This window comes from Rhamphochromis longiceps, linkage group LG16 (genome assembly GCF_057381845.1).
Source record: "Rhamphochromis longiceps isolate RC_006_pf linkage group LG16, R_longiceps_female_GT1.1, whole genome shotgun sequence".
Classification (NCBI taxonomy): Eukaryota; Metazoa; Chordata; class Actinopteri; order Cichliformes; family Cichlidae; genus Rhamphochromis; species Rhamphochromis longiceps.
In genome coordinates this window covers 2,596,967-2,614,702 of record NC_140572.1, presented here as the reverse complement: position 1 = coordinate 2,614,702, position 17,736 = coordinate 2,596,967, and the positions used below count along the sequence as shown (strand labels likewise).

General features: G+C 41.8%; 1 protein-coding gene across 1 annotated transcript in view; it reads right to left on the bottom strand.

The window, feature by feature from the left end:
• Nucleotides 1–17,736, bottom strand: part of fer1l6 (fer-1 like family member 6) — a 76,007-nt gene that overhangs the window by 32,991 nt on the left and 25,280 nt on the right. Inside the window, exons 7-16 of the mRNA XM_085383780.1 lie at nucleotides 15,486–15,642; nucleotides 7,809–7,995; nucleotides 7,421–7,522; nucleotides 7,187–7,277; nucleotides 6,976–7,093; nucleotides 6,587–6,809; nucleotides 4,276–4,384; nucleotides 3,884–4,130; nucleotides 2,661–2,781; nucleotides 1,254–1,354 (exon numbers count right to left, since the gene is read on the bottom strand). Coding sequence (XP_085239906.1) covers nucleotides 1,254–1,354; nucleotides 2,661–2,781; nucleotides 3,884–4,130; nucleotides 4,276–4,384; nucleotides 6,587–6,809; nucleotides 6,976–7,093; nucleotides 7,187–7,277; nucleotides 7,421–7,522; nucleotides 7,809–7,995; nucleotides 15,486–15,642 — 1,456 coding nt within the window. The remainder of the gene's footprint in view (nucleotides 1–1,253; nucleotides 1,355–2,660; nucleotides 2,782–3,883; nucleotides 4,131–4,275; nucleotides 4,385–6,586; nucleotides 6,810–6,975; nucleotides 7,094–7,186; nucleotides 7,278–7,420; nucleotides 7,523–7,808; nucleotides 7,996–15,485; nucleotides 15,643–17,736) is intronic.

Genomic DNA, 17,736 nt, shown 5'->3' with positions numbered 1-17,736 from the left:
ATGTCTGTTAAGTCTGTCATGGCTTAAAATGTGACAATGGAGTTTGAATGTCTAAAATTAGAACAATGACAACTATTAAGTAAACTGTTTTTGCTGTAGGAGTTCTGTTCTCAGTATTTATTGACTTGTAATGTCAGATCACATTTGCTGCTATGCTCTGTGCTATAAAATAATACATTTTTATTCAAATTTAAATTAATTATTTAAGTTGATTGTTTGGCCTTTATTTTCCCAGGAAGTGAACCACGTGAGACAGTTAGCTCACAAAGTAGCATTACAGTTTTTTCTGATTGCTTAAGCACATTTTTTGTAACTATTGGCTAATTTTGCAAAACTCTTCACACAAATAAGAAAACCTGTCACCCAATCATCAAAACATTGTAGTTCTCTTGCAAAAGCAAACACAGCTAAATTAACTCCTCACACCTTCGTAAAAATGGTGTTTCCGTATCAAACAGTACACACAAGCCATCATCTACTAAGCACACAATGCGCCAACTGCACACTGATGGTATGAATACAAAACACATCTGGCTTTTGCTTTCTCTGTGCACAAGGTAGGCTATGTCAGTTTGAGCTCATACTTCTGTCATAGATCCATAAGCATAGAGGGATCCAAACTTCAAGTACTGGTGTTTATTCAAACACATCAAAACAAACACAAGTGTTTATTTCCAAGTATAGGATTATTTGCAATCGCCATAATGACTATATGGGTTACTTGGTCTGCAGTGAACATGCTTCCTCTGCCCCCTCCTCGTCTTCCTCTTGCTCCTCCTTGTCCTTGTCGTCCTCTTCATCCTACTTCTTCACCTCCACGTCCTCTTCCTCGGCCTCCTCTACTTCTCACTCTTTCTGCTCCCACCATTGTACTCCGCACACACAGCTTACCTGTATTATAGTGCTTAGGCTGATTGCAAAGTGAACGAATTATCTAAGAAAGTTTTCACATGTGAAAGTGTGCCAGACAGTTGGCAAATTAGTGTTAATGATAGCCATACATGTGTATACTTTTGCTAGGAGTGTGTTGGAAATTTGGAAATTGAGTGTTGTGCAGTGAATTGTGCCTACAGTTTTGCAAAGTGTGTGTTACAAAATTGCAAACTGAGTGCAAAGCAGTTTTTGTGCTTTTAGTTTTGCACACTCAGTGAGTGGTTTTGCTATAAGTCTGACTAGTTTTAGAAATTGTGCTACAGGATTCACAGTTAGTGTTTAGGCATTCGGTAAAAACTGTAAAGAGTTGCTGTGATTACCTGGCATCTGCACAAAAGTCCTGGAGGACAGATTTCATCAGCAGCTCGGCTGCAGGATCTGACTTTCTGTGGAGCTCCCATGCATTTGTCACCCCCTCCTCCTGCAAGACATGAAGATGAAGTTTCTCTCACGAGTGTAGGTGAGTGTAGGTGAGTGTAGGTGATATGTTGACACAGTTATCAGGTCAGTCAAAGCCAAGTCACTTTTTCACTTTAACAAATGTATCAAGTGTCACTGTGTCTTAATATACAGTAGAATGAAGTTTTAACACACTCATCAACACACATCAGTTGTTGACAGTCCATTTCTTTAAGATATGATGTGAGTGAAGTTGCCCCCCCCCCCACCTTCTTCAAATCCAACAAAAGTGGTATCAAACATTTGTGCTACGTTTGTGCTGGTTTGTGCTGGTTTGTGCTGCAGAAATTTTTGTTTGTGCCGCTATTATTTTAAAGATATTAACAAAAATTTCTAGAGGTCAACTAGCCCCCCCATATTAATGGAATCAAACAAAATTGATGTCAAACATTTGTGCTGGTTTGTGCTGCAAAAATGTTTGTTTGTGCTGCTAACATTTTAAAATGTTTAATAAAATAACGTCTTGATGCGTGCTTAATCATCCAGGTAAGTAAATCCCAAAAGGTTGATTCTGTTCATCTGGACATTTTCAGTTGGAGAAACGTTTCGTCACTCATCCAAGTGACTTCTTCAGTCTCAGCTGACTGTAGGTTTCCCCAACCTTATAAACACATGTGAGTGAAGTTGCCCCCCCTACCTTCTTCAAATCGAACAAAATTGATGTCAACCATTTGTCCTGCAAATTATTTTGTTTGTGCAGGTTATGTTTCCCTAATTTTATAAACAGTACATGTACAGTGAGAGAGAGATGTTACATCTGTCTTCACTTGCATCCCAGTCATAGAAGCGTTGGAGGTCGTTCATAAGAGATTACAGGATCATCCCAACCTCAGCAACAGGACCACTCTCAGCACTGATCAGTTGTGTTTGCTTTTGGAACTGTGTCTTAATTCCACCTATTTTGCATAAGGGTCAGTACAGGCAGAAACCTAGGTGTGCCATGGGTTCCCACAGGCCCCTGGTCAAAGTCACCAAACCAGTTCGTAAGCAGGTACAGGTGTGGCCAGAAGGGTCCTCAGAGGCACTGCTTTTCCACCACAGGCCGCCACACACGACAACACCACAGACTTTCAGGAATATACAGAAACTGTCACTGCCTACATCCCAAGAATAAGAATTTGCATACTAACAATCATGGAACTAACACTGAAAGAGATGAGATGTGTTTCGCTCTGTGTGTGTGTGTGTGTGTGTGTGTGTGTGTGTGTGTGTGTGTGTGTGTGTGTGTGTGTGTGTGTGTGTGTGTGTGTGTGTGTGTGTATACATACAAGAAGAACTGCTATGTTGTCCAGCATGTTTGAGTTGTGCATTCGGTAGGTTCTTTCTTCCCAGTGACTCAGCACATTAATACATGGCTTCTGCTTCTCCAGAGGCAAGTACATGTAGTACCTACACACACACACACACTGTAAACTTGAAACTTTACAAAAAGAAAAAAAATGATACTGTTTCAGTCCACTACTGTTAATGATTTGTTAATATCAATAGGTTTGGCTAGGAGTGATTTATTATTATTAAATATTATTGACTCTCCTTTATTAACATCATTAGCACCAGTAACCTAATCCATCCATCCATCCATGCAACCTCTTATTCAACAACAGGGGAGAAGCCCAGACCTCCATCCCCCCCCCCAGCCACCTCCTCCAGCTTATGTGAGGAATCACAGAGGCGATAAAAGGCCTGCTGACACGCCCAGAACACCTCACCAGGAGGTCAAATCAGATGCCTGAATCACCTCAACTGGCTCCTTTCAATGTGGAGGAGTAGCAGCTCTACTCTAAGCTGAACTCCTCACCCTGTCAGTAAGTGAGAGGCCAGGAGAAAGCTCATTTCGGATACTTGGGGGGGCGACCGTGGCTCAGGGGGTTGGGAAGCGCATCTGTAACCGGAAGGTCGCCGGTTCGGTCCCCAGGCTCTCTGTCCTGGTCGTTGTGTCTTTGGGCAAGACACTTTACCCTACCGCCTACTGGTGATGGCCAGAGGGGCCGATGGCGCGATATGGCAGCCTCGCCTCTGTCAGGGCAGCTGAGGCTACAACTGTAGCTTGCCTCTACCAGTGTGTGAATGTGAGAGTGAATGAATAGTGGCATTGTAAAGCGCTTTGGGTGCCTTGAAAAGCGCTATACATATCCAATCCATTACCATTACTTGTATAGGAAATCTTGTTCTTTTAGTCCCTGCACAAAGCTCGTGAGCCTAGGTAATGGTAGGGACGTAGCTCGACCAGTACACTGACAGCTTATGATGCGTGACTTCCTGTTGGCTGAACCTTTGCTGCATGTCACTCACCCGCTCTCTTTCCATCTGTCTATCTGTGCTTTCTAATAAAGGCACTGTTTATGTTTTATTGCAAATTTTAAAAAGAAATCCACGGTTTGCAATGACTGTCCAATGAAAATTAAACGTGCTGTCTTTGGTGCATAGAACAGAGTTTCTGACATCCACAAGAACTTTAATGTTTTTCAAAGGATCAGCAAAGTGACTCAACCTGTTTCCTTCCACAATGATTGGTTTTTCTGGAGATGTGGTGGATTTTGAAGTCATGGCAGCGTCTTGAGTTTCTCTGGGTAGCAGGGGGGAAGTAGGACTGTTAGGGGAGGTGCTGAGAGAGAACGAGCCGAACACATCACTAGTGTCTGGGAAATCCAGCACTCTTGGCATCCTCCGAGGGACTGCAGGACTGGTGAAACTGATAGTGGGCTGAGGGGCAGACTCTAAGGTGTTACCATAGTTACCTGATAGTGGGAGGAATAGTAAATGATAGTTTCATTATATATTAACCACATAAATGCAAGACTGGTATTATTCTTCATGTTTGGATTATGTGACTAAATGATTAGCAGGACACTAAACTCCTTAACACTCCACACATCCACTTACCGAGAGAGAACTCAAAGCTGATAGGCCTGTCTCCAATTTTCCTGTCAATCATGGTGGCCTCAAACAACGCACCAAACAGCAGGAAGCTCTCATTGTCGTCTGCATTAAGCTGGACACAGAAACATCTTCATGTATTCATTTCTCTGAAATTTGCACAATACTCTTTTTGCACAACCTAAATGGAGAAAGTAATTATCCATCTGGAGACACGGAGGTTTCCAGAATTTTTCAGTGAGGTGATACACGAGGGACCAAGTACCAGGTACAAGCGTGTAGAAAAATGTGAAACCTGTGTTTAATTTTCAAGCTCATGTGCCTTTGTATAGAAAAATAGATGAAAAGTGGCACTGTACAAATGGTAAAACATGTATTTACACTTTTTAATCATAATTAGATGCTATTAGGCTATTTATTAGGATGCTGCATGTTGCATAAAGCGCTTTGAATCCCCAGACACAAAAGAGAATCACTAGAACCATATTTTAAAATCTGCATGAAAGGAGAAATCTAAACAATTAAAAAGTGGTTTGAAGTACAATAATGAAGAAAACTAGAAAGCAGCATAAAATTGAAATATTTAAAGTATGACTACATTTCAACCATACTTAATTACTTTACTAAATGCATTCTTACGCTTCACTATGCTCTCATCCAGAGGGAGACATTGCAGGTCAGTAAAACTACTAAAATCATGAACTGTTTGCAAGTCCTGCCAAAAGTCCTGGAATTTTATCTGACTTTAGAAAAAGGCAGCATGATGTTGCCCCATTAGATGCTTTTTCAGCATGTTGTTAACGCAATGGTTTTATGGTTCCCAGTTAGAAAAATCTTTTGTGTAATTGATATATTTAGCTTTGGTGGAAGCTCTCAGAATTAGGTTCAATTCAACTCAATTGTACTTGTATACTGCCAAATCACAGCAACAGTAGCCTCAAGGTGCTTTATATTGTAAGGTAGACCCTACAATAATACAGACAAAACAATCATATGACCCTATATGAGCAAGTGCTCTGGCGACAGTGGGAAGGAAAAACTCCCGTTTAACAGGAAGAAACCTTCAGCAGAACCAGGTTCAGGGAGGGGCGGGGCCATCTGCTGTGATTGGTTGGGGTGAGAGAAGGAAGACAGGATAAAGACATGCTGTGGAAGAGAGACAGAGGTTAATAACAGATATGATTCAATGCAGAGAGGTCTGTTAACACATAGTGAGTGAGAAAGGTGACTGGAAAGGAAAAACCCAGTGCATCATGGGAATCCCTGGCAGTCTACGTCTATTGCAGCATAACTAAGGGAGGATTCAGGGTCACCTGGTCCAGCCCTAACTATGTGCTTTAGCAAAAAGGAAAGTTTGAAGCCTAATCTTGAAAGTAGAGATAGTGTCTGTCTCCTGAATCCAAACTGGAAGCTGGTTCCACAGAAGAGGGGCCTGAAAACTGAAGGCTCTGCCTCCCATTCTACTTTTAAATACTCTAGGAACAACAAGTAGGCCTGCAGAGCGAGAGCGAAGTGCTCTAATAGGGTGATATGGTACTACAAGGTCATTAAGATAAGATGGGGCCTGATTATTTAAGACCTTGTATGTGAGGAGCAGGATTTTGAATTCTTTGTTTAATATGTGCATTGAAGGACATGTCCTGGTCAAAAATGACTCCAAGGTTCCTCACAGTGTTACTGGAGGCCAAGGTAATGCCATGCTGAGTAGGCACCTGGTTGTATATCATATTGCTGGGTTTTTTTGTATTTTTTATTTGGGGCCTTTTACAACTTTATTGACAGATACAGTGAAGAAATGGCAGGAAAGCAGAGGAAAAGAAAGAGGGGAAGACATGCAGTAAAGGGCGGCAGGTTGGACTCACACCTGGGCTGGCCACTTTCAGTTGTACGACATGTGGTTGCCTGTTCAATGCACTGAGCTAAATGGCACCCATTGCTAAAGTACAATAACCTCAGTTTTATCTGAATTAAGAAGCAGAAAGTTAGCGGCCATCCAGGTCTTTATGTCTTTAAGACATTCCTGCAGTTTAACTCATTGGTGTGTGTTATCTGGCTTCATGGACAGATAGAGCTGGGTGTCATCTGCATAGCAGTGTAAATGTATGCTATGTCTTCTAATGATGCTGCCTAAGGGAAGCATGTATAATGTAAACAGAATTGGTCCTAGCACTGAACCCTGTGGAACTCCATAATTAACCTCAGTGTGTAAATACTGATAAAATACTGGAACACACACACACACACACACACACACACACACACACACACACACACACACACACACACACACACACACACACACACACACTCCTCTTACCACAGGAGGAGGATCCACAGGCAGGACCTCTGCTGCAGCTCTTCCTTTGTCATCATCAGCAGCTCCACCTGTGCCTGCTCCTCCTGCAGGGGTTTTCCCATCTTTCCCTCCAGCTTTTCCTGCTTTAGCATCTTTTATTGGCTTCATAATACGGCTAAGTTTGGAGTCTGACCCTGTCCCTCCCGACAGAATCTCAACAGCCAGCTCCATGTAGAGTCGGCCCCTGATACCAACAGAAATCGGGCAGCTCATTGGTTTCAGTTTAATTCAGTTCCTTTCCATTCAATTCAGTTTTACTTACATAGTGCCAAATCACAACAACAGACACTTTATGTTGTAAGGTAAAGACCCCAAAATAAGTTTTTCTCAGAATGAACTTTTAATATTACCTGTACGACACACCTTCTCCAATGCCCTCATTAAGCTCCCCTGTGTCATCACCCAAAGAAAAATTTCGAGCAGACCCATACAGGTTGATCCAAGCAGGGCCAAATGTTGGTAAAAACCCTGGAGAAATAATAAAAACAAGAGATATAAAAGTCACCACAGATCAACTAACAGTTCCTCAGTAATTCTTGTGTCATGGACTTTGTTTCCTACCTCTGTCACCATCCTGTTCATTGGAGATGCATCTCAGGTCAAAGTAATGGGTTCCAATGGCAACGTCGTTCATGCTTCCCTCATCCCAAACCTACGAGGAAAGAGAAGCCAGAATTCTAGAAACATTAGTTTGCTATGAGGTCAGTGATTATGGACTTAAAACATGACTCTTTCTAAGTGTAAATTACAGTGAAACTACATACAAACATGAAGTGAGCACTTCTGCGTTCATACCTGGATCTTCAGTCTCTGACACAGAGGAGGAAACATTTCAGTGAAGACAATCTGCTCATTCCACACTGGATCTGCTGTCGACTTTTGTGTTGACGTCCGACCCTGAAGGGACGAGTAAATGATTAGAACGTGATATTGATTTGCACAGTGGCGAGTACTGCCACTTCACTGCGAGGGGGCTCCTGGTGCAAAGTGCTTATGATGTAAATAGTAAAACACTGTATAAATGTATAATTTTACACTCTAGTGTAAAAGCCTCCCAAATCACCTGCAGAGATACCAGCCCCAGTGACCCTCAGAACAAGGAGGCAGTGAAAAGTAGCTTTTATGTTTAATTTCTAAATATAAATGATCAGACTTATCTGCTAATAAATGACATTTAACCAACCACTTGTTTGAAGAAGCTGACCACAACATATGGGTCTATGAGTGCTGTGTTTTCTCCTATGAAGGCCTTGGTGACATTAGCCATGATGCTGGAGTTGTTGCGGGGAAGGCCTTCAGCTCGATACACCTTCACACAGAAACGAGCCCATGGTCGTTCAGAAGGAAACCCCTCTGGAATCAACAGGTTCCTGAGGATGACAATAAACCATACACTTATATCAAATTTGCTACGAATTATGAGCAACAAGTGGAGGGATGAGCAGCACAAAGGCAAGTCTCATAATAGCTTAAGCTTTTGCATATACAGGGAGTGCAGAATTATTAGGCAAGTTGTATTTTTGAGGAATAATTTTATTATTGAACAACAACCATGTTCTCAATGAACCCAAAAAACTCATTAATATCAAAGCTGAATGTTTTTGGAAGTAGTTTTTAGTTTGTTTTTAGTTTTAGCTATTTTAGGGGGATATCTGTGTGTGCAGGTGACTATTACTGTGCATAATTATTAGGCAACTTAACAAAAAACAAATATATACCCATTTCAATTATTTATTTTTACCAGTGACACCAATATAACATCTCCACATTCACAAATATACATTTCTGACATTCAAAAACAAAAACAAATCAGCGACCAATATAGCCACCTTTCTTTGCAAGGACACTCAAAAGCCTGCCATCCATGGATTCTGTCAGTGTTTTGATCTGTTCACCATCAACATTGCGTGCAGCAGCAACCACAGCCTCCCAGACACTGTTCAGAGAGGTGTACTGTTTTCCCTCCTTGTAAATCTCACATTTGATGATGGACCACAGGTTCTCAATGGGGTTCAGATCAGGTGAACAAGGAGGCCATGTCATTAGTTTTTCTTCTTTTATACCCTTTCTTGCAGCCACGCTGTGGAGTACTTGGACGCGTGTGATGGAGCATTGTCCTGCATGAAAATCATGTTTTTCTTGAAGGATGCAGACTTCTTCCTGTACCACTGCTTGAAGAAGGTGTCTTCCAGATACTGGCAGTAGGACTGGGAGTTGAGCTTGACTCCATCCTCAACCCGAAAAGGCCCCACAAGCTCATCTTTGATGATACCAGCCCAAACCAGTACTCCACCTCCACCTTGCTGGCGTCTGAGTGGGACTGGAGCTCTCTGCCCTTTACCAATCCAGCCACGGGCCCATCCATCTGGCCCATCAAGACTCACTCTCATTTCATCAGTCCATAAAACCTTAGAAAAACCAGTCTTGAGATATTTCTTGGCCCAGTCTTGACGTTTCAGCTTGTGTGTCTTGTTCAGTGGTGGTCGTCTTTCAGCCTTTCTTACCTTGGCCATGTCTCTGAGTATTGCACACCTTGTGCTTTTGGGCACTCCAGTGATGTTGCAGCTCTGAAATATGGCCAAACTGGTGGCAAGTGGCATCTTGGCAGCTGCACGCTTGACTTTTCTCAGTTCATGGGCAGTTATTTTGTGCCTTGGTTTTTCCACACGCTTCTTGCGACCCTGTTGACTATTTTGAATGAAACGCTTGATTGGTCGATGATCACGCTTCAGAAGCTTTGCAATTTTGAGACTGCTGCATCCCTCTGCAAGATATCTCACTATTTTTGACTTTTCTGAGCCTGTCAACTCCTTCTTTTGACCCATTTTGCCAAAGGAACAGACGTTGGTCCGTTGCCTAATAATTATGCACACCTGATATAGGGTGTTGATGTCATTAGACCACACCTCTTCTCATTACAGAGATGCACATCACCTAATATGCTTAATTGGTAGCAGGCTTTCGAGCCTATACAGCTTGGAGTAAGACAACATGCATGAAGAGGATGATGTGGACAAAATACTCATTTGCCTAATAATTCTGCACTCCCTGTACATCATCTGTCTGTAGCACTGAGCATGAGTAACATGAATCTCGATTGAAGCTTGAGCTCCCCCGATACAACCTTCAGTGGTTTATTAATTCTTTATAATCCAAGCCGCTCTGCAAATGCTTTTCCAGCTTGGAGTAAGACAACATGCATGAAGAGGATGATGTGGACAAAATACTCATTTGCCTAATAATTCTGCACTCCCTGTACTGATATCTCTGATTCGAGCAGCCCTTGGACTGGCTCAAAGATGTTCATTTCAAGAGGAGAAAATCCCGTGGACGCCTGGATCACCTCCTGCACTGCAAACAACAGAGGGTCTAACCAGCGATCCCAATTGTGTCCATCCAAATGAAAGAACTTACTAATCATGGATTTTATAGTCTTATTCAGCCGCTCCCCCAACTTGTCAGCTTGAGGGTGGCAGACGCTGGTCCGAACATATTTACTACTCAATAATTCGTACAGCTCTTTTAGTGTGACAATGAACAATGTGTTCTGGTCAACTAGTACCTCTTTCGGGATAACGACTCGGGAGATGACCTGAAACAGCACCTGGGCCACACTCTTTGCAGAAATGCTGCACAGCGGCACTGCCTCCGGATATCATGTTGCATAACCCAGCAGAACTAATACAAAGTGATATTTAATACTCACCACAGCACTGAGTGTGCCTTGAACATCCCACGGAGCACTGTTCAAGCGATCATTCAGAAATGGAAGGAGTATGGCACAACTGTAAACCTACCAAGACAAGGCCGTCCACCTAAACTCACAGGCCCAACAAGGAGAGCGCTGATCAGAAATGCAGCCAAGAGGCCCATGGTGACTCTGGACGAGCTGCAGAGATCTACAGCTCATAAAAAAAGTGTGCGTGTTAGTCCCCATAGGGAAATAGTTCCTCTGCATTTAACCCATTCACCCAGTGAAGCTGGGGGAATCTGTCCATAGGACAACTATTAGTCGTGCACTGCACAAAGTTGGCCTTTATGGTAATTTACCATTTTATGGTGGCAAGAAGAAAGCCATTGTTAACAGAAAACCAGAAGAAGTCCCGTTTGCAATTTGCCACAAGCCATGTGGGGGACACAGCAAACATGTGGAAGAAGCTGCTCTGGTCAGATGAGACCAAAATGGAACTTAGTGGCTAAAATGCAAAACGCTATGTGTGGCAGAAAACTAACACTGCACATCACTCTGAACACACCATCCCCACTGTCAGATATGGTGGTGGCAGCATCATGCTCTGGGGGGGCTTCTCTTCAGCAGGGACAGGGAAGCTGGTCAGAGTTGATGGGACGACGAATGGAGCCAAATACAGGGCAGTCTTGGAAGAAAACCTCTTAGAGTCTGCAAAAGACTTGAGACTGGGGCGGAGGTTCACAACGACCCTAAACATAAAGCCAGGGCAACAATGCAATGGTTTAAAACAAAACATATCCATGTGTTAGACTGGCCCAGTCAAAGTCCAGATCTAAATCCAATCCAGAATCTGTGGCAAGATCTGAAAACTGCTGTTCACAAACGCTGCCCATCTAATCTGACTGAGCTGGAGCTGTTTTGCAAAGAAGAATGGGCAAAGATTTCAGTCTGTAGATGTGCAAAGCTGGTAGAGACAGACCCTAAAAGACTGGCAGCTGGAACTGCAGCAAAAGCTGGTTCTACACAGTATTGACTCAGGGGGCTGAATAATTACCACACCCCACTCTGCAGTTATTTATTTGTAAAACATGTTTGGAGTCATGTATGACTTCTCACGTGTACACCACTTTGTGTTGGTCTTTGTGAGTACAAGAAAATAATTATTATAATATGATGTGTTAAATTTGTTTAGATCAGAGGAATAAGGAGGGATTGGTCTGTGTTTCAGTTTGGCTTAGCTGTAGCCTGAGAGTGTAATTGTTTAGAGAGAAAGGAATTTATGGACACTGGGGGTCTGCCTGCCTGCCAGGAGACAGGAAGCTACAGTTGGGGGTTGCTGATGCTGATGCTTGTACCTTTAATAAAAACTCATAATTGTTATAAACTTAGAAGTAGGTTTGCAGGAGACTCTCCACATGCTTATCTGTAAATGTAAGACAACAAGAGGCCAACGACCCAGTGGATGCAGAATGGGGGTCTCGGTGTTTATAATATGTTAACTCTGTTTTCTATGTTGTGTAGAGGAATTTGGTGTAGCTTGGGTGAGGAGATTACTTTTATGACCCCCAGGAAGTCACGTATGCAGAGACACACACAGTGCTTTAACTGTTACGACACACCCACACCTACATGCACACTCACTCACTCACGTACACACACATACACACAGGTACGCGCACACAGTCACTCACGTGCACTCACATAGACACGCGGGTATGCACACACACAGGCACTCACATGCTCGTGCATAAACACAGACACACAGGGTTTGCAGCGCACCATGGGGGTTTCATGATGGGGTCACTTCTATAAAGCTGGCTGTAACTAACAAAGAGGTGGAAGATTCTGCAGAGGGACACCGGCCTGGCACGTCTTCCCTTCTAGAAGATGCATGCTTAAATGAAGATGAATAAAGGTTTTGTGGAATGACTACTGAGTTCCGGTGCCATCTCTGGATGCTTCGAGGAATAAAAAGAACCGGGTGAAACTGATTTCGTAACATCTTTCACGTGGAATTCCAATAAAATTGATTCATGTTTGTGGCTGTAATGTGACAAAATGTGGAAAAGTTCAAGGGGGCCGAATACTTTTGCATGCCACTGCATGTTACTGATGCCTTTGACACTGTGGATCATGACTGGTGGGTGGGCATCACTGCCTCAGCTCTCCAATGGTTTAGGTCCTTCCTCTCTGATAAGTTTCTGTGTCAGCACTGATAGTTTTAGCTGCACCTCTGCTTCCCTCCCTTGAGGAGTAACATAAGTTTCCATTCTTGGACCACCTTTTGTCTTTGTACCAGGTGCCACTTGGCACTATTTTCCAGAAGAACAATATTTCTTTTCATTGTGATGTGGACAACAGTCAAGTTTGTTTTTCACGTAAGCACAGTGGTGCTCACAGCATCTCCTTGACTGATTTATTTACATAAATGACATTAAAAAATGTGTCTCAATACGGGAAAGTACGGGAGGATAAGAAGTGCTATACTATACAACAACTATACTAAGACCTTGATGTTTTATGCTGATGTAAGTATTAGTGATATGGAAATCTCCAATAATGATGTGCATTATTTTCATAGATCAGGTGATGTCAACATAACACATAAACACATTTCATTGCAATGTTGACCCTGTGCTAACTTGCATATGACAAAAAAAACCTGAAAACTGAAACTGAAACATTGTTAACATGGACATTTAGAGTAATATATCAATTAATTGTCATTATGAAGTCAAATAATAATGTTAAATAATGTTGTATTGAAAAAATGTGTCCCTTAATGATAAATATATTGCTCTAACGTTTGGAAATGATTCAAGAGAAAGATTTTCCTAATTCGTCTGACCTGGAGCTTCTACCTATGACTTTGAAGCGTTACATTCTAAAATGAAAATGAAACAGGTGTCATTTTTTACTCATATGATCGGAGCAACTTGAATGAAATCTTTAGCTTCTATAAGCAGTAAAAACTTTAGACTTTAAGATATATTCATGGAATTTTGTAACATTGTAGGGCTTTGTACTGAAAAAAAGTGTGTTGATGCATCTCAATCATCCAGGAAAGTAAATCTCCAAAAGTTGGTTCTGTTCATCTGGACGTAGCGTTTTGTGGGAGAAACGTTTCATCATCATCAGGTGACGTCTTCAGTCTCAGCTGACTGCAGGTTTCAATCTTAGTACATTTGCATAATGACTGAAACCAGCCCACTGAAGGAACAATGAACTGGGAGGTGTTTTGCAGCTTTCTCCATGCCCTGTCATGTGATATATTATTCAATATAGGTCTACTTTGACTTTTAGCATTTATAATAAAGGTGAAGATCAAATGCTTTGCCAACCAATGGTACTCATGTACATCAAAACATAGTATATTGTTTTGATGTTCATAAAAATTGTGGGTAATGTAAAATCTTTGGTGGCCTTGACATTAACCTGGTTTTCAGAAAAATTTAATCAGTTCGAGCTGGTACTGGCATCTACCATCACACAAAATTTGAAAATGATAGTCTAAGGAGCTTGGAAAGAAAAGCGTCTGGACTTCTTTAAGTTGCTTGAAGACGTTTCACCTCTCATCCGAGAAGCTTCTTCAGTTCTAAGGTCAAATGGTGGAGAGTCCCAGATTTACAGTTTTTTCTGAATGCTTAAACCCTAACTGTGATTCCTGTAGCACAATCTCTAAAACTATTCAGACTTATAGCAAAACCACTCACTGAGTTTGCAAAACTAAAAGCACAAAAACTGCTTTGCACTCAGTTTGCAATTTTGTAACACACACTTTGCAAAACTGTAGGCACAATTCACTGCACAACACTCAATTACCAAATTTCCAACACACTCCTAGCAAAAGTATACACATGTATGGCTATCATTAACACTAATTTGCCAACTGTCTGGCACACTTTCACATGTCAAAACTTTTTTAGATAATTAGTTCACTTTGCAATCAGCCTAAGCACTATAATACAGGTAAGCTGTGTGTGCGGAGTACAATGGAGGGAGCAGAAAGAGTGAGAAGTAGAGGAGGCCGAGGAAGAGGACGTGGAGGTGAAGAAGTAGGATGAAGAGGACGACAAGGACAAGGAGGAGCAAGAGGAAGACGAGGAAGGGGGAGAGGAAGATGAGGAGGGGGGAGAGGAAGGGTAGGAAGAGTAAGAAATAGAATTGCTGATGACATCAGAGCTACAATAGTGGACCATGTAATCAACCGTGGAATGACCCTGAGGGTAGCTGGCCAACGGGTCCAGCCTAACTCGAGCCGCTACACTGTAGCAAGCACCATAAGGACATCTTGAAATGAGAATCGGTGAGTACAGTCACTTTGCACAAAGATTTGTAGCACTGCCATATGCTGATGAGAAACACACCAATACCATTGATGTAAAAATACTGAAATTGTTACTTTACAGAATTGCTAGATGACCAGATGCTGGGGCAGAGGAAGCATGTTCACTGCAGACCAAGTAACCCATATAGTCATTATGGCGATTGCAAATAATCCTATACTTGGAAATAAACACTTGTGTTTGTTTTGATGTGTTTGAATAAACACCAGTACTTGAAGTTTGGATCCCTCTATGCTTATGGATCTATGACAGCAGTATGAGCTCAAACTGACATAGCCTACCTTGTGCACAGAGAAAGCAAAAGCCAGATGTGTTTTGTATTCATACCATCAGTGTGCAGTTGGCGCATTGTGTGCTTAGTAGATGATGGCTTGTGTGTACTGTTTGATACGGAAACACCATTTTTACGAAGGTGTGAAGAGTTAATCTAGCTGTGTTTGCTTTTACAAGAGAACTACAATGTTTTGATTATTGGGTGACAGGTTTTCTTATTTGTGTGAAGAGTTTTGCAAAATTAGCCAATAGTTACAAAAAATGTGCTTAAGCAATCAGAAAAAACTGTAAGCCCTATGGGAGTGATATGGAAATCTAAAATAATTATGTGCATTATTATTTTAAAAAGTCCTGACTTTTCTTTCCAAGCTCCTTAGACTACCGTGACCTGGATGACTGAGAACCTTCACAGACATATTGAAAATGATATCTTGAAAACTGGATCCTAGACTGAAAACAAACAAACAGACAATTTATGTTTCTTTCTACGAAATCTACAAAAACATCGGGTCAGTTAAATTATGAATGACATTAAAAAGATGGTTCATACTTGTCTATCTGCTCCTCGGCATCACTTGCTTTTTGTCCTGGCTGCATGGTATCTCCCTTCGATGAAAGGCTGATGTCACACTTGATATAACCTTTGACCCCAGTGCTAATGTCACCACCTTCGGTTAGCATTGCCCACTTATTGATGAACTGGTGACCTACAGGAGTAAGGAAGAGACACTAGTGTGATTTATGAACAGGTAAATTCAATAAATGAAATTAAATCAATAATCTGAGAAATAAATGGTCTGTATTTGTATAGTGCTTTTCTAGTCCCTAAGGACCCCAAAGCGCTTTACACAACCTGTCATCCACCCATTCACGCACACATTCACACTCTGGTGATGGCAGCTACAGTGTAGCCACAACCACCCTGCGGCGCACTGACAGAGGCGAGGCTGCCGGACACTGGCGCCACCGGACCCTCTGACCACCACCAGTAGGCAATGGGTGAAGTGTCTTGCCCAAGGACTCAACGACCGAGACTGTCCGAGCCGGGGCTCGAACCGGCAACCTTCCGATTACAAGGCGAACTCCCAACTCTTGAGCCACAATCGCCCCGAACTATAACCAGACATGAGTCTGTGCCAAGTTGGCACAAACACATTTCTGTAGAAGATCACTTCATTAGAATTTGGCACTGAGTCTTGTTGTTGGTTTGTTTTTTGTGACAGTCAAACAGGTCAGAGTTCGTCACAAAGCAAACAGTTTTCAAAGGCTGCTTTGCCTTTATCTTGACCAATCTGCTAAAACTCTCCACTAGAAAAGCTACTTTACATACGCTATGTTGCCAAAATTATTCCCTCGTCTGTCTTCACACACCTATGAACTTGAGTAAATGGTCTGATTATCAGAGGTGGGACCAAGTCATTGTTTTGCAAGTCTCAAGTAAGTCTCAAGTCTTTATCCTCAAGTCTCAAGTCAAGTCTCAAGTAATGTCAGGCAAGTCAGAGTCGAGTCTCAAGTCACTGGTGTAAAAGTCTGAGTCAAGTCACAAGTCTGAAACTTTGAATTTCAAGTCCTTTCGAGTCTTTAAAAAAAAAACGAAAAAATAATGTTGCAGTTATGCTAAATGTAAATATTAGACCATGTAATTTTAAAATCTGTGTTTTTCTCAACACATGACAAAATAGTGAACTTAGAAAATATACACAAATTGTGAAATTGCACCTCTTTAAAATGCAGCTCAATTAAACCTAGCTCCAAGAATAATTTTCACCGACAGTTCTGAGATAAGCTGCATGTTATTCTTGGATGCGGTTGTAGGACCAGCTTTAAAATCGCATGACAAAAATATCATACACATTAAAAAAAACTGTATCACCAACGTAGCCTGGAAAACATTTGCTAGTTAGATGAAGTCAGCTATCTCATCTTAGCATATTTATATGCATATTTATAATTATACGGTTCTTGGAGTGAGTGCATACACTCATGAAGTTTAGTAACTTCCGGTCACTGCAACAAGCCCAGGTACAGTTTACCGACGGATGGGTGCAGGACCTTGAAATGCACCGTGTAGAACGAAAGACCATCGTACGTATCATAAGTTTACCAGTCTCACAAATTGTCGTCATAAATACACATTCCTTAACCGTTTATTAATAGGACCTTTGAGCTCAACGGTAATTAATTAGTAGTGGAAATAATTTCTGGTAGCATCACAGAAATGTAGCAGTGACAATAATACTGTATGCTGTAATCGTACTGGGCAATTAGTGATACAAAAAACCTGTTTTATCCTGTGAATAAAAGTATATGTTTTTGTCAATGTACCATAATAACAGAAGCGAAACACAATATTGTGTCAGGACAATTCACTATTTATGCACAATAAACACAATAAACAAAGGAGCATAGCGCGACAATTTCTGTTCAGCGCCAGACTTGCTTGTAACCTATATCACTAATTATGTTATGAAAATGACGTATTAACTACTAAAAAACACTGACCTTCGTGTAAATGCTTGGAGCAGACTAACCTGTGAGCTGGAGTGTTCTGGGACGTTATATTTGATCTTTGAATGGCTGCAATCCAGGCCATCCGTCGCGTCTTTGTTACTTCGGAAACATGGCTGAACAATTTCTCTTCAACGACGTAATCCGATAACAACCGATCTCTTTACCCGTCGGCTTCCCGTGGCTGTCATGCGACCGGCTATTGCAGTTAATAATACAACAGCTTCTTGCCATTTTTGTGTTTCTTTTTATCGCTGTGTGACTGATTTCAATTGAAAGCCTGCGTGCGCTAG